We start from the raw sequence: 20616 nt of genomic DNA on the forward strand, positions 1-20616 counted from the left end.
ATATGGTGTGTCTGATGTAAGTAACTTGCTAATTATAAATATCTTTGAGGTGATGTAAAACTTGAGTTATACAATCGTGGAACACATACATCATTCATGTATTAACTTCCTTTTGAAGATTCTAGCATGTTAACGCAGGAAAAGGAATTAATTTTTATGCATACTCAACAGTGGCCGAGTGGTTAAGGTGTCCCGACACTTTAACACTAGTAGCCCTCCACCTCTAGGTTGCGAGTTCGAAACCTACAGTACGTGGGGCAGTTGCCAGGTACTGACCGTAGGCCGGTGGTTTTTCTCCGGGTACTCCGGCTTTCCTCCACCTCCAAAACCTGGCACGTCCTTAAATGACCCTGGCTGTTAATAGGACGTTAAACAAAAACAAACAAATACTCAACAAATGTCGAGGATTCCCAACCCCCTCCACCTCCCCACCCTTCTCCTCATCCCAACTATTACGCTGTCAAATGATGATGTAAACATGCTGCCATCTGCTTGGTTTTCCGCTTTAAAGTTGGCACTAAATGAAATAGTTACATACTTGGTACCAAACGTATCCTATCTTTAGTATTGGATAATGTGATGAATATCAGTCCAAATTGAATTGGTATGGAAATACATTTTATTAAACATTTCAAACGTATTTTGGTCAATATGTTAATGATCAAATATACATTACAATCAAATATAAATTAAAATCAAATATATACATTACAATCAAATATATACCTTACAATCAAATATAGGCCTATACATTGCAATCAAATATATACATTGCAATCAAATATATACATTACAATCAAATATATACAATACAGTCAAATATATACATTACAATCAAATATATACATTACAGTCAAATATATACATTACAGTCAAATATATACATTACAGTCAAATATATACATTACAGTCAAATATATACATTACAGTCAAATATATACATTACAGTCAAATATATACATTACAGTCAAATATATACATTACAGTCAAATATATACATTACAGTCAAATATATACATTACAGTCAAATATATACATTACAGTCAAATATATACATTACAGTCAAATATATACATTACAGTCAAATATATACATTACAATCAAATATATACATTACAATCAAATATATACATTACAGTCAAATATATACATTACAGTCAAATATATACATTACAGTCAAATATATACATTACAGTCAAATATAAACATTACAATCAAATATAAATTACAATCAAATATATACATTACAATCAAATATATACATTACAATCAAATATATACATGAAAATCAAATATATACATTACAATTAAATATATACATTACAATTAAATATATACATGAAAATCAAATATATACATTACAATTAAATATATACATTACAATTAATTATACATTAAAATCAAATATACATTACTGACAATAGCAATGTGAACGTGTTACATACATTTACGTAAAAACACTAAGGAAATATGTCTGGTATCAGTTTTTTTTCTGTTAGAATAATTCAGACACACAAAATTCATATCACGTTGTGGTTCGTCGCGTGAATGGCGACACTTGCCCTTGTCTTAAATGACCTATGGTGTGGTTTATTTGGCATAAAATAGTTCGCTGAACACCACGGTACAATTGGCAAACTACGTTTCGTCCTTACACTGACAGTTTTAACAAAGCAATCTGTTCGATATGATATACATACATGTGTACCAATCAAATGCTTGACCAATCACGTGATTGATGATCGATGACGCATCCTTGACGAAAAACCTCGAGCCATCACACGGAAACAAAACTATTGTTCCCTGCCTAACCGAAATTGATTCGCGAGTTTCCGTTCTAATCGGAAACGCCCGACTGCTGACGGGAAATCACGAAGGAGCGAGCCAAGGCCATTTATCTCAATCACGGTTCATTTGACAGCCGGCCTTGTCTACAAAGGGACATTTACTGCCAGCATCGGCTAGTTGTTTTTGCTTTGACTTTGGTCAGTCATAACGATTATAAAGACGTTTGGTAATCCATCGGGAACCTCCGGGGCCACAGAACAAAACACCGTCTGGAGAAACGTTGCCGCTGTTTGTCTCGGAAGAACTTGCAGTGTATTCCTCATAGAATATGAATCAAAACTGACGGACGAATCCAGCATTTGGTGAAACATTGTATAAATTTCAAATGCAGCAATTGATTAATTATCAATTTGGAACATAATCACTGTAACGTTAAACTGTTATATCGGTGGGAATGATGGGCCGCTACCATTAGTACGCCAGTCATCTTTAGAATCTATTCTAATTCGCGTATAAAAGTTTCTAATAAAATCCAATGGAAGTAAATGGAGGAAAATTCGTATTGTCTAAATGTCGGATGGCGTTGTGGATTGGAATTTTAGTATTCGCTCTAGTTTTACCGGATGAAGTACTTACTAGTCACATGTCCACCATCGACGAACGCACTGGAATCAGTCCACGTGACGGTGTCTCAAATACCCGGACGTCAAGTCGAAATACCCGGAATAGGAGCGGAGTACAGTCAGCGTCTGCAGCGGTAGGTACTGAGGCTGTTATACAAACGTTGCTTGTTTTACGTAACTGTCGGTCGGGTAAGGGGAACACCTAAATCAAATTACACCACGCCTGTCCGTATTGGAATAATGCATAAAACAGATTGAAGTTCATATTTAGACAAAATATGCAAAATTGTTCAAAAACACATGTCCCCAGTTGGCACGCTTATATCTTTTCTCTACACAATATATGTCAATTGTATTTGAGAGAATATATATTCATAACACTAAAACTGATGACGTCATAATTGCATTTAATGATGTCATTGCTGACTTGAATGACATCATCAAAATCTGGTAATAAGCTGTTTTCTTTCAAAGATGGATAACAAAAAAGGTGTGCACATTGATGTAGTAAATCTTAATTATGCAAATGGGAATTTGCCGACACTAGTAAGTAAGTTTCTGAGAACACATATCCTGATGTTCAATATTTATCCGGAAAGCAAATGTTTCGTATTGTTTTCAATTTTGAGCAACATGAATACTTGATGACGCATGGTGTTCCGAAAAACCTGTCCTGATTTTTCGACATTATAAAAACGATAAAACATTTATTATTGAAACATGACATATATTAGATTAAAGAGTAGCATCATATGATTTTATATATGTTATATTCAATAAAACTTGAAACGTTTCAAGGAAATTAATATTCTTTCAAACAAATCGAGAAAAACAAAATAGAAAATGGCAACATCAAAAGATTATGTAACATCCTCGTAGGAAACTCTTCTCCTTCTGTTTATATTAATCCAAAACAATCTTTTGAATCCCAGTCGAACACATTTTTTTCTCGTATAGAACCTCACTTTCCGCTGTTCACAATTTCACAAGTAACCGGCCATTACAATTAACAAGCAAAAATGGGGGGAAATAACAAATAAAAGAGGAGAAAAATTTTACTTAATTTATTCGCCTTTTAAATACTTATTTCAATGTTTATCAAACAAGCGTACGCATTTCATATTCCAAAATCTATCTAAAGAATGTTTTTGTTTTGTTTTTTGTTTTTGTTTTTGTTTTTGTTTTTGACCGATTTCGAGTTTTAGTCAACTCATATGATCAATTTAGGCCCGTAGCATCACTTATAAGTCCCAGAAGGTTAAAACAGCTGTATTGTGCAATTTTATAAGGTATAAAGAATATAACTTTAAATTTGGTTACGATAACTCCGTGTGTCTTTAATGCATTCCCTTATTACATCATATAACTTATTACATATTATGTATGTTGAATTACAGATCAGCATTATTTTGATGTGTATCGGTATGTGATTTAGGATTTTGTATATATATATACATAGTTTCAAAAATGGTGTCGACTTAAGTGATCAATTTTGATCGTAAGAAAGTGTATACCTCCTCGGACGAGATAGAACAACACTATGAATAACATGTTATACTATATAATTATAACATAGATGTAATGTATAAGACTCGAGAAATGAAACAAATATATATCTCGTTATATAAAATGCATAAACTCAGCCCTCGGAACACAATTTCTAACTCATGAAAGATGCAAATAAGCCTCAAAAATAAATACCTGTACACATGTATGTTTTTTAGACATAAAAAGTTTTTTGAGAAAAACTGTTCAAGGAGTTGTTTACATTGAATTTATTCATCGAATCCTTTAAAAAAAATATCTTAGTATGTATTTTAGACATAAAAAGTTTATTTGAGAAAAACTGTTCAAGGAGTTGTTTACATTGAATTTATTCATCGAATCCTTTTAAAAAAAAATTATTAGAGGCGCAAAAATACTTATTTTCCCTGTAGTTACAAAAGAATTTGTAATGAACGTCACGAAGAGTTTTATAAAAAGTGTTTCCGCAATTGTGATTGGCCTTATGATGAAGTAGCGATATGTAAAGGCCCGTCACGGCCGGACACCCCAAGGTCATGCTTTGTAAGGTCACACTTCTCCTGGTGACGGGATTGACCGATTCGTCCCGATTACATGTCAGTACTTGTGTTGTATTTGTACAAACATTTCATTACGTCTTGGTTACCTGTGTACAGGTGTGTCAGTTACGTCACCAACACCATGACCTACTTACCTGCCAATGTAATTGTCATTGCGTGACATGTAAATATACACATACATCAATGACGTAATCATTATATGTGTTGACAGGCGGTGCAGTCAGAATTGTTACATGTATGTTGGTTATATATGTAATTCATTCCGGCATTACTCCACAATATCTTGTTCATCTTTAGAAGCAAAACATTATCAATAAGGAAATATAAAAGATATGTATTGATAGGACTTATATCTAATGATTAATGAACGTACACATATAATATATTTTGAGTATATCGGTTCACTTGTTTGTGAGTACATTGTTCACTAGTTTGTGAGTACATTATTCACTTGTTTGTGAGTACATTGTTCACCAGTTTGTATGTACATTGGTTCATTAGTTTGTGAGTACATTGGTTCATTAGTTTGTGAGTACATTGGTTCATGGATTTGTTTCTACATTGGTTAACTACTTTGTGTGAACATTGGCTCGAGTATTTGATTCTAAATTTGTTCATTAGTTTGTGCGTAAATTGATTCACGAATGTTTGGTTCATGGATTTGTGTGTACATTGGTTCATGGATTTGTGTGTACATTGGTTCATGGATTTGTGTGTACATTGGTTCACTAGATTGTGTGTGCATTATATCACTAGTTTGTGTGTACATTGGACCACTAGTGTGTGAGTACATTGGTTCACTAGTTTGTGTGTACATTGGTCCACTAGTTTGTGTGTACATTGGTTCAACAGTTTGTGTGTACATTGGATCTCCAGTTTGTGTGTACATTGGATCACCAGTTTGTGTGTACATTGGATCACTAGTTTGTGTGTACATTGCATCACGAGTTTGTGTGTACATTAGATCACTAGTTTGTGTGTACATTGGTTCACTAGTTTGTGTGTACATTGGTTCACTAGTTTGTGTGTACATTGGGTCACTTGTTTGTGTGTACATTGGATCACGAGTTTGTGTGTACATTGGATCACTTGTTTGTGTGTACATTGGATCACTAGTTTGTGTGTACATTGGATCACGAGTTAGTGTGTACATCGGATCACTAGTTTGTGTGTATATTGGTTCACCAGTTTGTGTGTACATTGGATCACTAGTTTGTGTGTACATTAGATCACTAGTTTGTGTGTACATTGGATCACTAGTTTGTGTGTACATTGGATCACTAGTTTGTGAGTACATTGGATCACTAGTTTGTGTGTACATTGGATCACTAGTTTGTGTGTACATTGGATCACTAGTTTGTGTGTACATTGATTCACTAGTTTGTGTGTACATTGAATCACTAGTTTGTGTGTACATTGGTTCACTAGTTTGTGTGTACATTGGATCACTAGTTTGTGTGTACATGGGTTCACTAGTTTGTGTGTACATTGGTTCACTAGTTTGTGTGTACATTGGTTCACGTGTTTGTGTGTACATTGATTCACTAGTTTGTGTTTACACTGGTTCATGAGTTTGTGTGTATATTGGATCACTAGTTTGTGAGTACATTGGATCATGAGTTTGTGTGTACATTGGATCACTAGTGTGTTAGTACATTAGTTCACTAGTCTGTGTGTACATTGGATCACTAGTTTGTGTGTACATTGGATCACGAGTTTGTGTGTACATTGAATCACTAGTTTGTGTGTACATTGGTTCACTAGTTTGTGTGTACATTGATTCACTAGTTTGTGTGTACATTGATTCACTAGTTTGTGTGTACATTGAATCACTAGTTTGTGTGTACATTGGCGCACTAGTTTGTGTGTACATTGGTTCACTAGCTTGTGTGTACATTGGATCACTAGTTTGTGTGTACATTGATTCACTAGTTTGTGTGTACATTGGATCACTAGTTTGTGTGTACATTAGATCACTAGTTTGTGTGCATATTGGATCACTAGTTTGTGAGTACATTGGATCACTAGTTTGTGTGTATATTGGTTCACTTGTTTGTGTGTACATTGGGTCACTAGTTTGTGTGTACATTGGATCACTAGTTTGTGTGTATATTGGATCACTAGTGTGTGAGTACATTGGATCACTAGTTTGTGTGTACATTGGATCACTAGTTTGTGTGTATATTGGATCACTAGTTTTGTGTGTACATTGGATCACTAGTTTTGTGTGTACATTGGTTCAACAGTTTGTGAGTACATTGGATCACTAGTTTTGTGTGTACATTGGTTCATGAGTTTGTGTGTATATTGGATCATGAGTTTGTGTGTATATTGGTTCACCAGGTTGTGTGTACATTGGTTCACTAGTTTGTGTGTACATTAGATCACTAGTTTGTGAGTATATTGGTTCACCGGTCCATCAGTTTGTATGTATACCGGTCCATCAGTTTGTATGTATTCCGGGTTACCTGTTTGTGTGTACATTGAGCGGGTCGGTGTGGCTTGCACAACTGAGATTGAAGACCCTGTGATCATCATACCGTAGATCATGGGTTCGATTCCTATCGGCGATCTCTGCAGGAACGTGTTTCCCCTGTTCTTTTCAGGTACATGTAGAAGTGAAAGACACACTTTTTTAATTAATTGTTATTAATTGATTCTTATTGCTACTGACTTATCGTTGAAGTAGGTATTTCCTCACTTAGTCATCAGATGTCATTATTTCCTCACACCAACATATTGAAATAAACGCCAGGAAAAATCCGGAACGTTCACGTGTTTGCTTCCACTATTAGAAACAATAAAACTGCGCTCAATCAAAGTCACCGTGACGTTTGTTTTATTATACTAGTTGCCAATAAGTATTTCATTGATTTATTGATCCAGATTGACAGAAGACATCGTGTTTGGCGCCGAAGAGATAGGGCGATTTTATTATCAATATGTCTGTATACACAGGGACACAGGGAACATGACATAGCGAAAACAAAGACAACCCTTTGTCTAGTCTTAGCATTAATTTGACCTACATAATATAGCTTAATGAATAAAATGCTTGTTTGAAATTGTCGACAGCAATTTAAATATATTAAAAGATGATATATCTAGAAACATTTCCCAACCACGGTATATTACAATACTGAAGAATGCAAAACAATTACACCCACACGCACGAAGTTATGTAGTTTATATGCGAAAACGTAACGATGAGTTAAACAGTGTGATGCTATTTTTAATTAAAATGAAGTCAAATTTCGTCAATTTAAAGTTATTGAACTTTTATTCACTGATGATCTTACTAAGTGTATTTAGCTCCGAAATTTTACTTTAAACACCTGATCCTATTTATAGCATACGGAATTTTTGAATCAACTTTAGCAACCCATTATACACTGTATCACTTCCGGGTTGCAACAGTGAGCTTCTTTACCTGTTTTTTCAATTTTGTCTTAAAATATCTTGAGTTAATGACTAGTGCTTGAGTTATGGTTTATGTGGTTGCCTAGAACACCATATTGGTGAGAGCTTTAAGCCATGTTGCTATTTGCTAATATACCGTTCTCGTAATAATCATGTTTTATTTGACATAATTTACTGTATTAATATAAGTTTTGATCATATGCCAGTTGGCTAGCAACCATCACGAAAAAACAAGTATTTCACCCAATTTCATTGTTTTTATCTCGTTTTGGATGTTAAGGTAGCCGTTATGATGATTACTGTCGATATTGATTTATTTGCCAAGGTAACAATTTTTTTACATTGGTTTTGATCATTTCTTAGTTGGTTTAGGCTATCGTTATAATTGTTTTGATTATGTCTTAGTTACCTAGGTAATCGTTATCTAAATAGTTTTGACCATGTCTTAGTTACCTAGGTAATCGTTATCATAATAGTTTTGATCATGTCTTAGTTGCCTAGGTAATCATAATTATAATTATTTTAATCACGTCTCAGGTGCCTAGGTAATCGGTATGCTGGTTGCTTTTGATAATGTCTTAAATACCGCCGTAAACACTATGGTAGTTGTTTTGGCCACATCTTAAATGCCTAGTTAAAACCTCTGACTGCCTCTAGGGTAATAGCCTCTGGCCATGTCAAGTTGATTACGGTTTGGTTATGAGAAAAATCATTTACCATATTGTTGTAACCTCAGTTACCATTATAATGATATGTCATGGCCATGTTTTAATTGGCCACGTTACCATTATAACGAAACCCATCTAGCATGTTTATAGCAGGGTTGGTTTCCACTATGAAACATTTTAACCATGTTTCGTTTGTCTATGTTGCATCCATAATTAATTAAAACCTGATTAAGGTGCCGAGATTGCTGTTTCTATACTATTTTTTTTACGATACTGTGGTTGATGTTTTGTAGAGTCCCAGCCGAGCGACTAGCCGTCTAGGAGAGAGGGGAGGTAACCAAGTGTCTGAAAGATGCATACCAGGACGAACCTGCGAGCAATCGCTGGCAAATACAAGATCGTCTGTGAGAACAAATGGCCGTGTTGTCGCAACCTCCCAAGGGTCCCAAAGAAGGGGGTCCCCAAGAATATTATCAATGTCTTCACGTGCCAGGGTTTCATCTCGAACAAGCACGCCATCACGTGCAAGCGCATCGTCACGTTCTAGATCAACACCACGCAACATTGCCATATCGCGTGCTAGCGAACCGGCACGTACCTCTGTATCAAGGGCAGATCAAGTGGCGTCACGTAGTGGCACGTCGTCTCGTGGAAGTGTTTCTAATGCGCCTTCACGTGCAGGCGTGGCAGTACGTTCTAGTGGATCTATTCGCAACAGCGCGTCTTCTCGTTCTAGGGTACCGTCTCGTGTGTCTTCACGAACAGGTGCATCTTCAGTAGCGGCAGTTTCACAGCGTACTGAACGTCGTCCAGCAGTTTCGTCTAGGAGTCGTGCACGTAGTTCCTCTTCAGGAGTTGCAGTACGTGAACCGTCAGCATCCGGAACGTCATCACGTGCATCATCTTCAACTGGAACGTCCTCACGTACCTCATCACGTGCTCCATCACGAGCTCCATCACGAGCTCCATCACGAGCTCCATCACGAGCCCCATCACGTGCCCCATCACGTGCCCCATCACGAGCCCCATCACGTGCCGCATCAATCACCGCATCACGTGACACGTCATTGCAGTCATCTCGTGGTTCGTCTTCAACGGTTGGAACGTCGTCCAGGGATACATCTCGAGGGACATCTAGAGTCTCCTCGCGTGGTAATTCCGTAGCGGTAAACAGGGCTTCGTCCCGACGTACTTCTGGAAACACACCCGCAAGAGGGAGCACTGTTCAGAGGTCTAACAGAGGACAAGGGACACGAACCTCTAACACCCCACGGATAAGAGCAGTAGCGACAAATGAAGCCCGAAGCCGTTCGAATAATCGAGGTAGTGGTAACCCAGGAACGGGCATCACAGGTAATAACGCATTACCGCCATCAGTAAATAGATTTTTAAATGAACTAAAATCATCAATGCCAGGATCGGTCGGTGTAGGTGTTGGTATGAGTATGTCAGAAGGAAAAAGAAGGTCATCTAACAACAGACAATCGTCAGGAAGCAGATCTCGTTCATCCAGTTCAAGTAATGGTAGGGGAACCGCAGTTAATCAACGTTTAACCGGAACTAGTACAAGAAGAAGGACTTCGGGTCCGAGGGCAGGAACCCGAGGCTCTCAGCGTGCTGTCGCTGTGGATAGAATTCAACCAATCATCCAACCAATAATTCGACCGACTTTCAATGATGCTGGAGTAGGAATCGATAACCAGGGATTTGGAGTTCAGGATAATCTTCTAACTACGGATGCATTTATTGCAAATGATTTTTCTGACCCTAACGGTTTATCGTTTTCTGGAAATGACAGAAATCTCTTTGTTGATAGTCAAGTCGGATCTGCTGTAGGAATCAATGACGGTTTCTCGATGAATTCTTTGGATCTTGCAGTACCGGTATCTAATATAAATCAGGGCATTATTCAAAATCTGGATCAGTTTGTCCCCCAACAAAATCGGTTTGTACAAGACAGCATTATCCCACAAAATCAAATACAAAGTAATCAATTTACTCAAGGTCAGATACAGCCAAATGCGGTCATACAAGGAACCAGTCAGTTGGATACGTTTGCCCAAGGTCAGGGTATTGGTATGCATAGTCATGCTAGTAACGACGGCACAATAGTAGGCGTAATGAATGAGGTGTTACAGCCAAACAATCAACAAATTGTTATGGACATGCAAGGAATTCAAACACTGACACGACCAGTCGATCCAGTTGGTGGGATTCGACACAATGTGATAAGCACAAGCCAAGGACAAGGCCAAATTGCAGGACAACCCGTACCTGTTGACCCTATTATTCGTAATGATCAGTTTATTCAAGGAAATACAGTAGGTAATGTCTTCGGGCAAGTTAATGTTCAGAGCCAAGGACATTCTCCGATTCAGCAAATTCAACAACCAATTCAGCAAGTACAACAGCCAATTCAGCAAGTACAACAGGCAATTCAACAATTACAACAGCCAATTCAACAAGTACAACAGCCAATTCAACAAGTACAACAGCCAATTCAACAAGTACAACAGCCAATTCAACAAGTACAAGGCCAAGGAAATCTAAATCAATCACCAGTTCAACCCACATTTGTCAATAGTAATACACAGGGAACTCTCCAGTCGACGATTGGCTCAAACACAATGCAGGTTCCACATCAGGCTATCAACCACCATGCTGCAGTTCCATCGATTGCTGTTCAGGACACCAGTAATACAGGGACAGTTAACCAACGGCAAGGTCAACTTCAATCTCATCTACAAACTATAGCAGTCAACTCGCCGCAACAACACAGCGGACAGCTACAGCAAAATATTGGAGTACAAACTCAGCAGGTTGGTATCCAAAACGACATATTACAGAGCCAACCTGTTGGATTATCTCAATCCCAACACGTAAATTCTGTACAAACATTTGGCGTGAACCACAATAATGGAATACAGCATCAGCCTGTCGGAGTGTCGCAAAGTCAGCTCGGAAATTCTGTGCAAACAGTCGGCGTGAACCAGAATAATGGAGGACAGCATCAGCCTGTCGGAGTGTCGCAAAGTCAGCTCGGAAATTCTGTGCAAACAGTTGGCGTGAACCACAATAATGGAATACAGCATCAGCTTACCGGAGTGTCTCAAAGTCAGCTCGGAAATTCTGTACAAACAGTTGGTTCGAATCAAAATCAATTTTCGACGAACATAAATGACTTGCAACATAATTTCCCTATCCCCAATGCACCTGTACAGGATCAGGGTCAGGTTCAACAAGTTCAAGGCCAAATGGTCCAGGAGCAAAATGTGCTTGTCAATTCTGGCGCCATTGGTCAGTTCATTACTCCACAACCCTTGGACCAGTCACCAAGTCAGGTCAACAGCTTCCAAAGTAACAACATACAGACTTCCGGCGTCATCCATCCAAATCAAAATGTTCATCAACTTTTAGGTTCACAGTTAGGAGGAGGACAAACAGTTGTTAATAGCAACGGCCTTAGTGCACAAACAAATGTACATACCCCACTTATCCAGTCATTTGACCAGCAGCAACAACTACATTCAGCGGTAGGAGCCGGCTCAAATACTTTCACACAACCATTGAATCAAATATCTAACCAACCGTTAAATACTTTTATAGCGGGAGGAAGTTCAAATACCAATACGCAACCGTTAATACAGACACTGAATCAACAGACGAATCAGCAATCCCTTTCGGGACAGGTATTGAGCAAACTACAAAATGCACAGACCATTCACCAGATACACAGTCTACTTACTGGTCAACCGACAAATGTTGTGTCTTCAAACCCATCCTCAACAGGGTCTATTGGAACAATCGGTGGTCAGACCTTCCAAGGAATTGCACCAGCTGCCCCTGCACAGAGCTCTCTTTTGAACCAAGTGACATCCTCCCCAAATAGTGCATTTAATAGCATTACAACACCTAATCCTAACAAGAGAATGGTCATCCAGATAGATCCGAACTCTAAAGGTGTTCAGATCGTCCCTGATGGAATGGGTGGGGTAAGGGTTATAAGCCTTCGTGAGGCTGTCACAGTCAGCCCGTTCGGTAATGATACCAATACAAATTTAATGGCGTTGCTTGACACACCTACACAGAGTCAAAAGCCTCCCTTGTCTGTTCCTATTGGATCGTCAATCAATAGTCAATCGGTGTCCTTAACGAAAGCAGTGAACACAAAGCCTACAGTCAAGAGGCCTGCAAACTGGGAGGCAGAACCAGAAATAAATACTGGGGTTACCGACATTCCGGAAGAACTTGAGATAAATGGTACCAGTCCGGATGGAGCACCTCCAAATGCCGGACTCGACGCAGGCGCAGTACCGACAAATGTGCCTACAGCAGCATTTTTACCTGTGACGGCTAAAGTAATGTATTCTCCGGATGTGTTAACAACACCAACGACTCCGGGTGTTAGTGTAGGAGTAACAGAGGTAGCAATTTCTTCAGAGGCGCCAACAAAGCCACAGAAGACATCTAGCGATGACGATGAAGATGAATCCAACTTTACGGGAAGTATTGAGACAATAAATATTATAGATCCCTTCTACGGTGGCATGCGACGTGAGCTGGTGCGTAACACCAACGTAATTCAAGATCTTATCAATAGACTGGCGGTGATTGAGTACAACAAGAGCAGACAAGCTATAGACAAGGTGTCCAAAGAAAAACAAAGTGCAGCTATGATGGTTAACAGTGTACTAGCCGAATTAGTCAAACTTGAAAATAGTACAACTGCAGATGAGAAGATGTTTCACAATTTTGTAAGTAGAAGATCTACAATAAGTACAGTTCGTCAAACAGGAGTTACACCAAAGACGACCACAACAACACCTACACCGGTCGTCAATGGCACACTGTTTACTGGCAACAAGGACACAGTCTCCGCTATTAACAATAACGCCACTCAGAAACCCCTCTCAATTGGGGATATCCATGCATTTCTACATACCTTTCCTAACAGTAAAGAAATATTAAAGAGATTGACAGATATATTCGCCAAAAACCAAACATCAACCACTGTTTCTACTGTTTCGAACATTACACACACAACAAAACCAACGACTACAACTGTTGGTGGTCATGCAGCCTCAGTTAAGCTTACTCCTTCCACTACCACAACAACTACAAGGCGGATGACTCAAACGCCTGCTGTAACAAAACCAACTACTACTATCGTTTCTACACGTCACCTGAGACCAGAAGTGACATCAAGCAACGGATTACCTGGTAGATTGGCAATGACCTCAGTGAATGGAGACATCAGTTTCGGGGACGAGTCCGCAAGACGTTTGAATAAGCTCAGAATACCTGTCGATGATTACAGCGTCAGGAGAGAGCAGAGTAAGCACAAACTACATAATATATTGACAACAACCGCCCGCAAAAATAAACAGTTTACCACAACTGAAAAACCTTTGAAGGCGACTCCAACGAACTCCGCAATCTTTAGTCTTAAAAATGGAAACAGAAATAGCAATGTTGCCGTCTATGGTACACAAGTTTGGGGCAGTAAAGAACACCATCATGTGAAGGAACACAATAGGTTTGTTAACAATCAACCAGGTCACGGCAAATATAAAACGGAAACAACTGTAAGGTTTACTCCGATGATGACGACAAGCAAAACCACCCCATTACACGAAAGCCGACATTGGGTAACGCGTCATCCAGGAGGCCGACAAGGTTCAGCAACACCACTGTCCATGGCAATGAAAATGCCATCAACTACCAAGAAATTAGGACATACATACAGAGATGAATACCCAGCAGTAGGAACAGCACTGTCCGGAATGTCTGCCTTCTTGCCCTTGTTCGGACATGACATCATGGAAGCCGAGGGAAACAACAAACGTATTGAACCGAACCTTAATAACATATTTTCGAAAGCATTGAATATTCAATCGCCAAATGGAATGCAAATCAAACAACTGCCGAGGGCGAAGCGAACCTCTTCTGGTCTCCATTCCATAGCCTGACTAACGTTTATGTTATTTCCTCCTCTTTTGTTACTACTGGTAGTTTTCGTGTTTGTTGTCGTCATGTGGTGTAAAACTAAGGCCATGTTTTCCCGGAAACATAAATATACAAAGCTGTTATACAATCCCAGAGCAGAATCCTATATATCATCATAAAGAAGTATGACACGGAGCAGACAATCTAATGGAAATTGTATATGCCATGCACTCGTTTATCCAATGAAAGTACTGTCCGGGGAAATATCATCGATGAACTAATGGAGGTTCAATACAAGGCAGTGTCATCAGCTATCATAAGGAAATAATATATTGCAAGGCAAAGTAACTTATGCAAATACTGTAAAAATAATGTCATTATTGGACGAATGGGGAATCAATATAAGGTAGTGCCATCGCCTATCTAATGAAATATGGTGTTAGAGAAAGTTGCTCATGAATATATAATACAACACAGTATTGTTATCTATCGATAAAATTAATGAAGTAAACATGCTTGCATTTAAAAGAACACTGTGTTAAAGCTAATAAATGCTATACAATGCTACAGTATCATAAAAATTTAATACAACGTTATTGCCCAACAGATAAAGATATTGCACATGCAAAAATGCATGGAAATGTGGCAGTGTAATTCTAGGCTAAGCTAAATGATATCTTAAGTTTAAAATCAATACCACAGTACATGTTAGACTTTATTTGTTAGTATTTGTATATAAGATCAGTACAAATCATCTTTCTGCATATTTAAAAAAATATAAGAGCAATTTTATTGTAAATTTGATAAAAGGGAGCGGTAAAACCTGTATGGAACCAGGGGTTGTTCTTCTGTGACATTAAATGGAAGCTGAATCAAACCTGAATATATTTCTATTCCCTATCTTACTTTTTATCGATATTGCTAAAGGGAAAATGTTATTGTACTATGATTAAGGATATTGGGCGACATACTTTAAAGGAAGAAAGGAAATGCAATAGAATCGATTTAATGTTATGACATCCATATAATCAAAGTCGAGTACACCTAGCAGTACAATCATATAAACACCAACATAGAGTTGCTTTGATCCTGATTCATATATCACTTTAAAAGTCATGTTATTGTTGGGATCAGTTGTATGGCAAATGCTAACGTTGTAAATTTCTAATATATTTCGTTTGATTAATCAAGAGTTCAATTTTTGTTTATTTCATTTGTAGTAACCTTACTTTCGCGTCCATTTCGTTTCTCTGTGTACACTTTGTACTTACACGTCGAGAAGTCTATCGGTCATAATCATTGCTTAAAAGCGTAAGATCTATGATAACAAAAATCATTGTCCTGTTAACTGATATAAAACAATATAATGTTAAATGATTAAATATATTACTAACGAAACTGTCTTTTTCCTTGCTTATTTTGCAAGATATACTATTTTTGCACTTTGAAAATTATTGTTACGATAAAAAAAATCGTTGATATCGTCTATGTCTTCTTAATTAAGATTATAATGGTAGAAACAACATTATGTTATGTGTTTTTTTTAACCATTTAATCAACTTGAAAGTCTTTGTCTTTCCCCGAACACTGGACATTGATTTTGCACGTGAATATCCTAGATCCTATGAAATTATGTTTGAATAATAATGATTGACTATTTTTAAGGTAATAAAACGGAATTAATTAATATCCTGGCTAAGGAAATTCTAATAGCTGAATGTTAATAAGTGCTACTGTTTGTTTAAAATTCCAGTATTAAATAGCAATGTATTATTATTTTGCGATAAGATTTATTATTCAATTTAGAACACATTTAGAATGTTGTAATATGATATGTGTTTTATAAAAAAATGTGTTGTCTTAAGACTGTGTGTGTTTTCTTAAGAAATAATTTCAAAAGGTCTTGTGTTTATATAGTAATAACAAGTATCTCAGGTTAATTATTCTACAGTAAGATCTATAAGGAGTCGGTTCTATGAACATGTATACTCTGGATGTTGGTAACATACCCTTGACAATTTACAAAAAAGACATATTGGGGTGAGTTGAATATACAATTACGAAAGAATAATGAAGCCTTGTAATGTTTCGTTGGTAGACGTATAATTAATCAAAGGGCATTCCTTCGTTTGAATAGTTTTGGTCGTCAAAATTAAACTCATTGGAAAATATGTATTTTTCGAAGTAGTAAAAGTTATAATCTTCACATTAATATAGCAGTTTTAATCTCAAGATAAACAAAAATTCTTCGAGTATTAAGTCCTGAAAATTCTTAATTCGACCCGAAGTATCACTAATTACCACAAAGACATACGGTATTTGTCTACAATACGCATTTTTCTTGTATATTTCGATTTTAATTTCATTACTTGCAAGCACAATCACTCATATAATCATCGTTCAGACATAGATCTTTTCAATAAAAATTGTGCATGTTTCTGAAGTCGAAACTAAGGAATGTCCCCTTAAGCTCACATTCAATTATTTGTTATAAGAAATTAAACATTTGATAGCAAGATCTTTTTAAATTTTGTTATTACTGTTTAAATTGCTCAATTTTAATTCTGAAATACACATTGTATTTTGATTTCTCACTGAAAATTTAACAGGTGATGTAATGGTAAACGCACGTGATTAGGCAAACACGATATATGTTCTATTTATCCCGACAGAATAATGTATGGAAATTGATAAGTATATTTTGATATATAAATATGTTATACTGTTAAATTAGGTATCCAAATATATTCACATGGAGAACTACTAGAAAGGCTATATCTGATGTCAAATACTATGTTCGGACTTTTCTTTCAATCAGATATGATGACAAGTTAAATAACCAGTATATCTGGATTATGTTCATATATTCAGTATGCGAGATAAGCGATTGTTTTTAGAGAGACAAACATAGTACAAAAACATGTACTTAACGGATATTCATTGAAATCAGTATTAACTATCATTATTTAAGCATTGATGTCATTTGTTTTTAGTTTCATCGGGGTATGAAACAAATTTTGTTTGCAAACTGTATGAATCCGCGTAGCGGATTCTTACAGAAGTTTGCAAACAAAATTTGTTTCATATCCCGATGAAACTAAACAAATAATTGACATCAACGCTTATAATTAATTTTTGAAAATGATTTTCTGAATTTAAAACATGTTTTATGTAGAATTTTACAGGTTTTAAATGGGATTCTTTTTCTCAAATCAATACGCAACGTCAATTGTCGTATTGTGACGTCACATTTTTCGCGCCATTCTCGGAATTTCTTTCATAGAAGAATGAAAAGAATTTTTCGACCAATCACATTTGAGTATTTACTATGAAAACAAAGAAAAGGTAATTATATAATTTGTGTTCACTAGACAGCACGGTGTATACAATGTATATGTCTCTAATTATAAGTAATCACGTGAATCTCTAAGTTAATGTGTTTATATGAAAACTGAATAGAATAAAATCATTTTTCCTATTTGGAACATTGTTTTGCATTGCTTTATATTTTGTCGTACGTAGGAATATTCTTTACTCAAATTAATGCATAATTGTTTTAATTTCTTTCAATTTGGCTCGCAAATAAATCCGTACACCTTAAACATATAAAGTAATACCGACGTATATCTAGCCCCGATTGATAAATGCTAGCAGATTAATACTAGACAAATAAAGGATTAAAATGGGGTCCTTGGAGTATTTTAGTGTGAATCAGGGAGCATAATCTATCAAAGATCTATGACAAACATAATTATGTTCAGAACATGTTTTGTTGAAATCAAGAATAGGCTGATGCATGTTTTTAAACACTAGCAACAGTTACATGCCATTGAAATTATTTCTAAGTTTATCTTTTTTTATTCAAAGAGGATAGATAATGAAGGGTAGTATGTAATTTTCGGTCGTTTTCGGTCGTTTAAATGATCACTGTTAGGACGCTGATATATATATATTAATATTTTTTTATGTTAATTTAATTGTATTTCTATACCGTGGTTGTTTTTTGTTGATGTGAATCTAAATATATTTCTATACCGATGGTGTCATTTATTGATGTGAGAAGTAAATAAATTTCTATACCTTGTGCTTCATTTGTGGATGTTAGTCTAAATACATTTCTATACTGTGTGTTACATTTGATACTTTTCAACCGGAAAACTTTCAGCCTTCAATCACTAAAGTCGGTAAAAACGCAAAAAAAAAAAAAAAAAAAAAATAAATACGAAAAACAAATAATAAAGAACCAACTTAATATGATGCACAAAACTGAAAGCAAAATTCAATGACGCATTCAGATTTTCAGCTTTTCACGTCAGAATTAAGGTAATCTATAGATCAATTACTGAGAATATTCAACCTTAAATATAATACCTGTTTCAAACGTTCAATTCAATAACAAATTATCATGCTATTTTTTTTCTTTTGTTTGAAATGCTTTTTCTGCAAAGCACTACTCAAAATAACTTAAAACGGTAAACAATGTTTATATAATACTAAATAAATAAATAAATGAAATAATAATAATGATAAACCTACCTAAAAAACTAACCCCCCCCCCCCCAAAAAAAAAGAAAAAAAAACAACAACAACAACAAAAAAAAACACGAAAAAAATTGCATTATTGCGTGGTTAACATCAGGAGAAAATGCAACAGGCAGACATTGGTTACGAATGAATCTGCCTTGAAGATAGGTATAACATAACTTCAGAGCCAAACCTTTGTGTCAGTATATACAACTTTTCCTCGTTCAAGTATTTCTGACAAGTATGGGTTAGTTTCTATAGCCACCTGTCGTTCGTGACATTGATGTATGACTGACAGGAGGCTACTGACGGCTCCGTTCCTGTTAATTACCCTACCTAGGACTTCTTAGCACCTCTTAATGTCTGTACGCCATGTTTTATGTCATATCATGTGCATGATGTATACCTGTTACTCCATCTTCGCACTAGAAGGCGGTATTTTGCGAGCCCAGTGCACCTGTTACCGCTGTAAATAATAAAGACTCCCTTTTAGAACGCACTTACTTTTATGATACCTTATCGACGAAATGTTTTCTACTGCGGTTGTACAGGAAAATATTATAACCTTATCATATCTTATCATAATGAAGGACATTTTGTTTTTCTAGTATGGGTTGATAATGTTAAATATTTGCAGACCATTTGACAATTTGAACTTATTACCAGTGATTTTTGTATAGTGTCGTATATTTGTATAGATTTTAAATTTCTAGACAAAGAAGAACTTTTCATCAAGTATCTGCTAAATATCGTTGAACGGTATCATAATAACATCCATGAATTATGAATTTATCTTACATTACATTTCTGTCATGCATGTGATGTATATAAGTCAAATCTTTGTCAGCCACGTTTAATTATCTACTTTCTTAAATGACTTCTTGTTTCATGCTATAAGCGTGAACGATTGCATGCACCAATCTGAAATCAGAATTTATTTTTAGATCCTCAGAAGTACAGAAATGTTCTAACTATGTATTGATTAACATACATAATTTTAGCGCATAACTTAGTCGAACAGATACGTAGTATGATGCGTTGGCGCACTCACAAATCATTCGCTGTAGAAAAGATTACACCTCATAATTCGTTTAGGGCAGTCATTATTTAGCGAAAGATTGACAAATCAAAATCCGCTTAAATGAGATTCCCGCGAAATAATGTACATTTGCAGTATATTTGTACGATAATTCAAGGTTTCTATTTAATTTCGTTATATTTAACTTTTCATTGAAGAATACACAACGAAATAGAGATATTACAGATTGAAATATAAATACATTTTTGTATTTGGTTCTGTAGATATTAAATATTTCATGTATATATATCGAATTGTTAAATATGTTGCTTCAAAACAGTTTATTAATTCCAAATCAAATGTTAATTGTAATCATTAAATATTATCAATATCCTTAGCGATTGCTTAAACTAGTCTTTGAATTTTTCAACTAAGTTAGACATTGCCGAGCTAAACTAAAAAGCAGAGTCGAAATGACAGTTATATTTACATGTACCTAACAGGTGTAGTCAATAAAAAATCGACACCTAAAGCAGTGCCGATAA

At 36.1% G+C, this 20616-nt stretch overlaps 1 protein-coding gene across 1 annotated transcript; it reads left to right on the plus strand.

Annotated features, from left to right (window-relative positions):
* Positions 1-1915: 1915 nt before the first annotated feature.
* On the plus strand, positions 1916-17047 carry LOC117315364. The gene is made up of 2 exons (XM_033869520.1): positions 1916-2545; positions 8877-17047. Exons 1-2 carry the CDS (start codon positions 2324-2326, stop codon positions 14550-14552), a joined length of 5898 nt encoding a protein of 1965 aa, XP_033725411.1. The 5' UTR covers positions 1916-2323; the 3' UTR covers positions 14553-17047.
* The last annotated feature ends 3569 nt before the right edge of the window (positions 17048-20616 follow it).

Source organism: Pecten maximus, chromosome 17 (genome assembly GCF_902652985.1).
Source record: "Pecten maximus chromosome 17, xPecMax1.1, whole genome shotgun sequence".
Classification (NCBI taxonomy): Eukaryota; Metazoa; Mollusca; class Bivalvia; order Pectinida; family Pectinidae; genus Pecten; species Pecten maximus.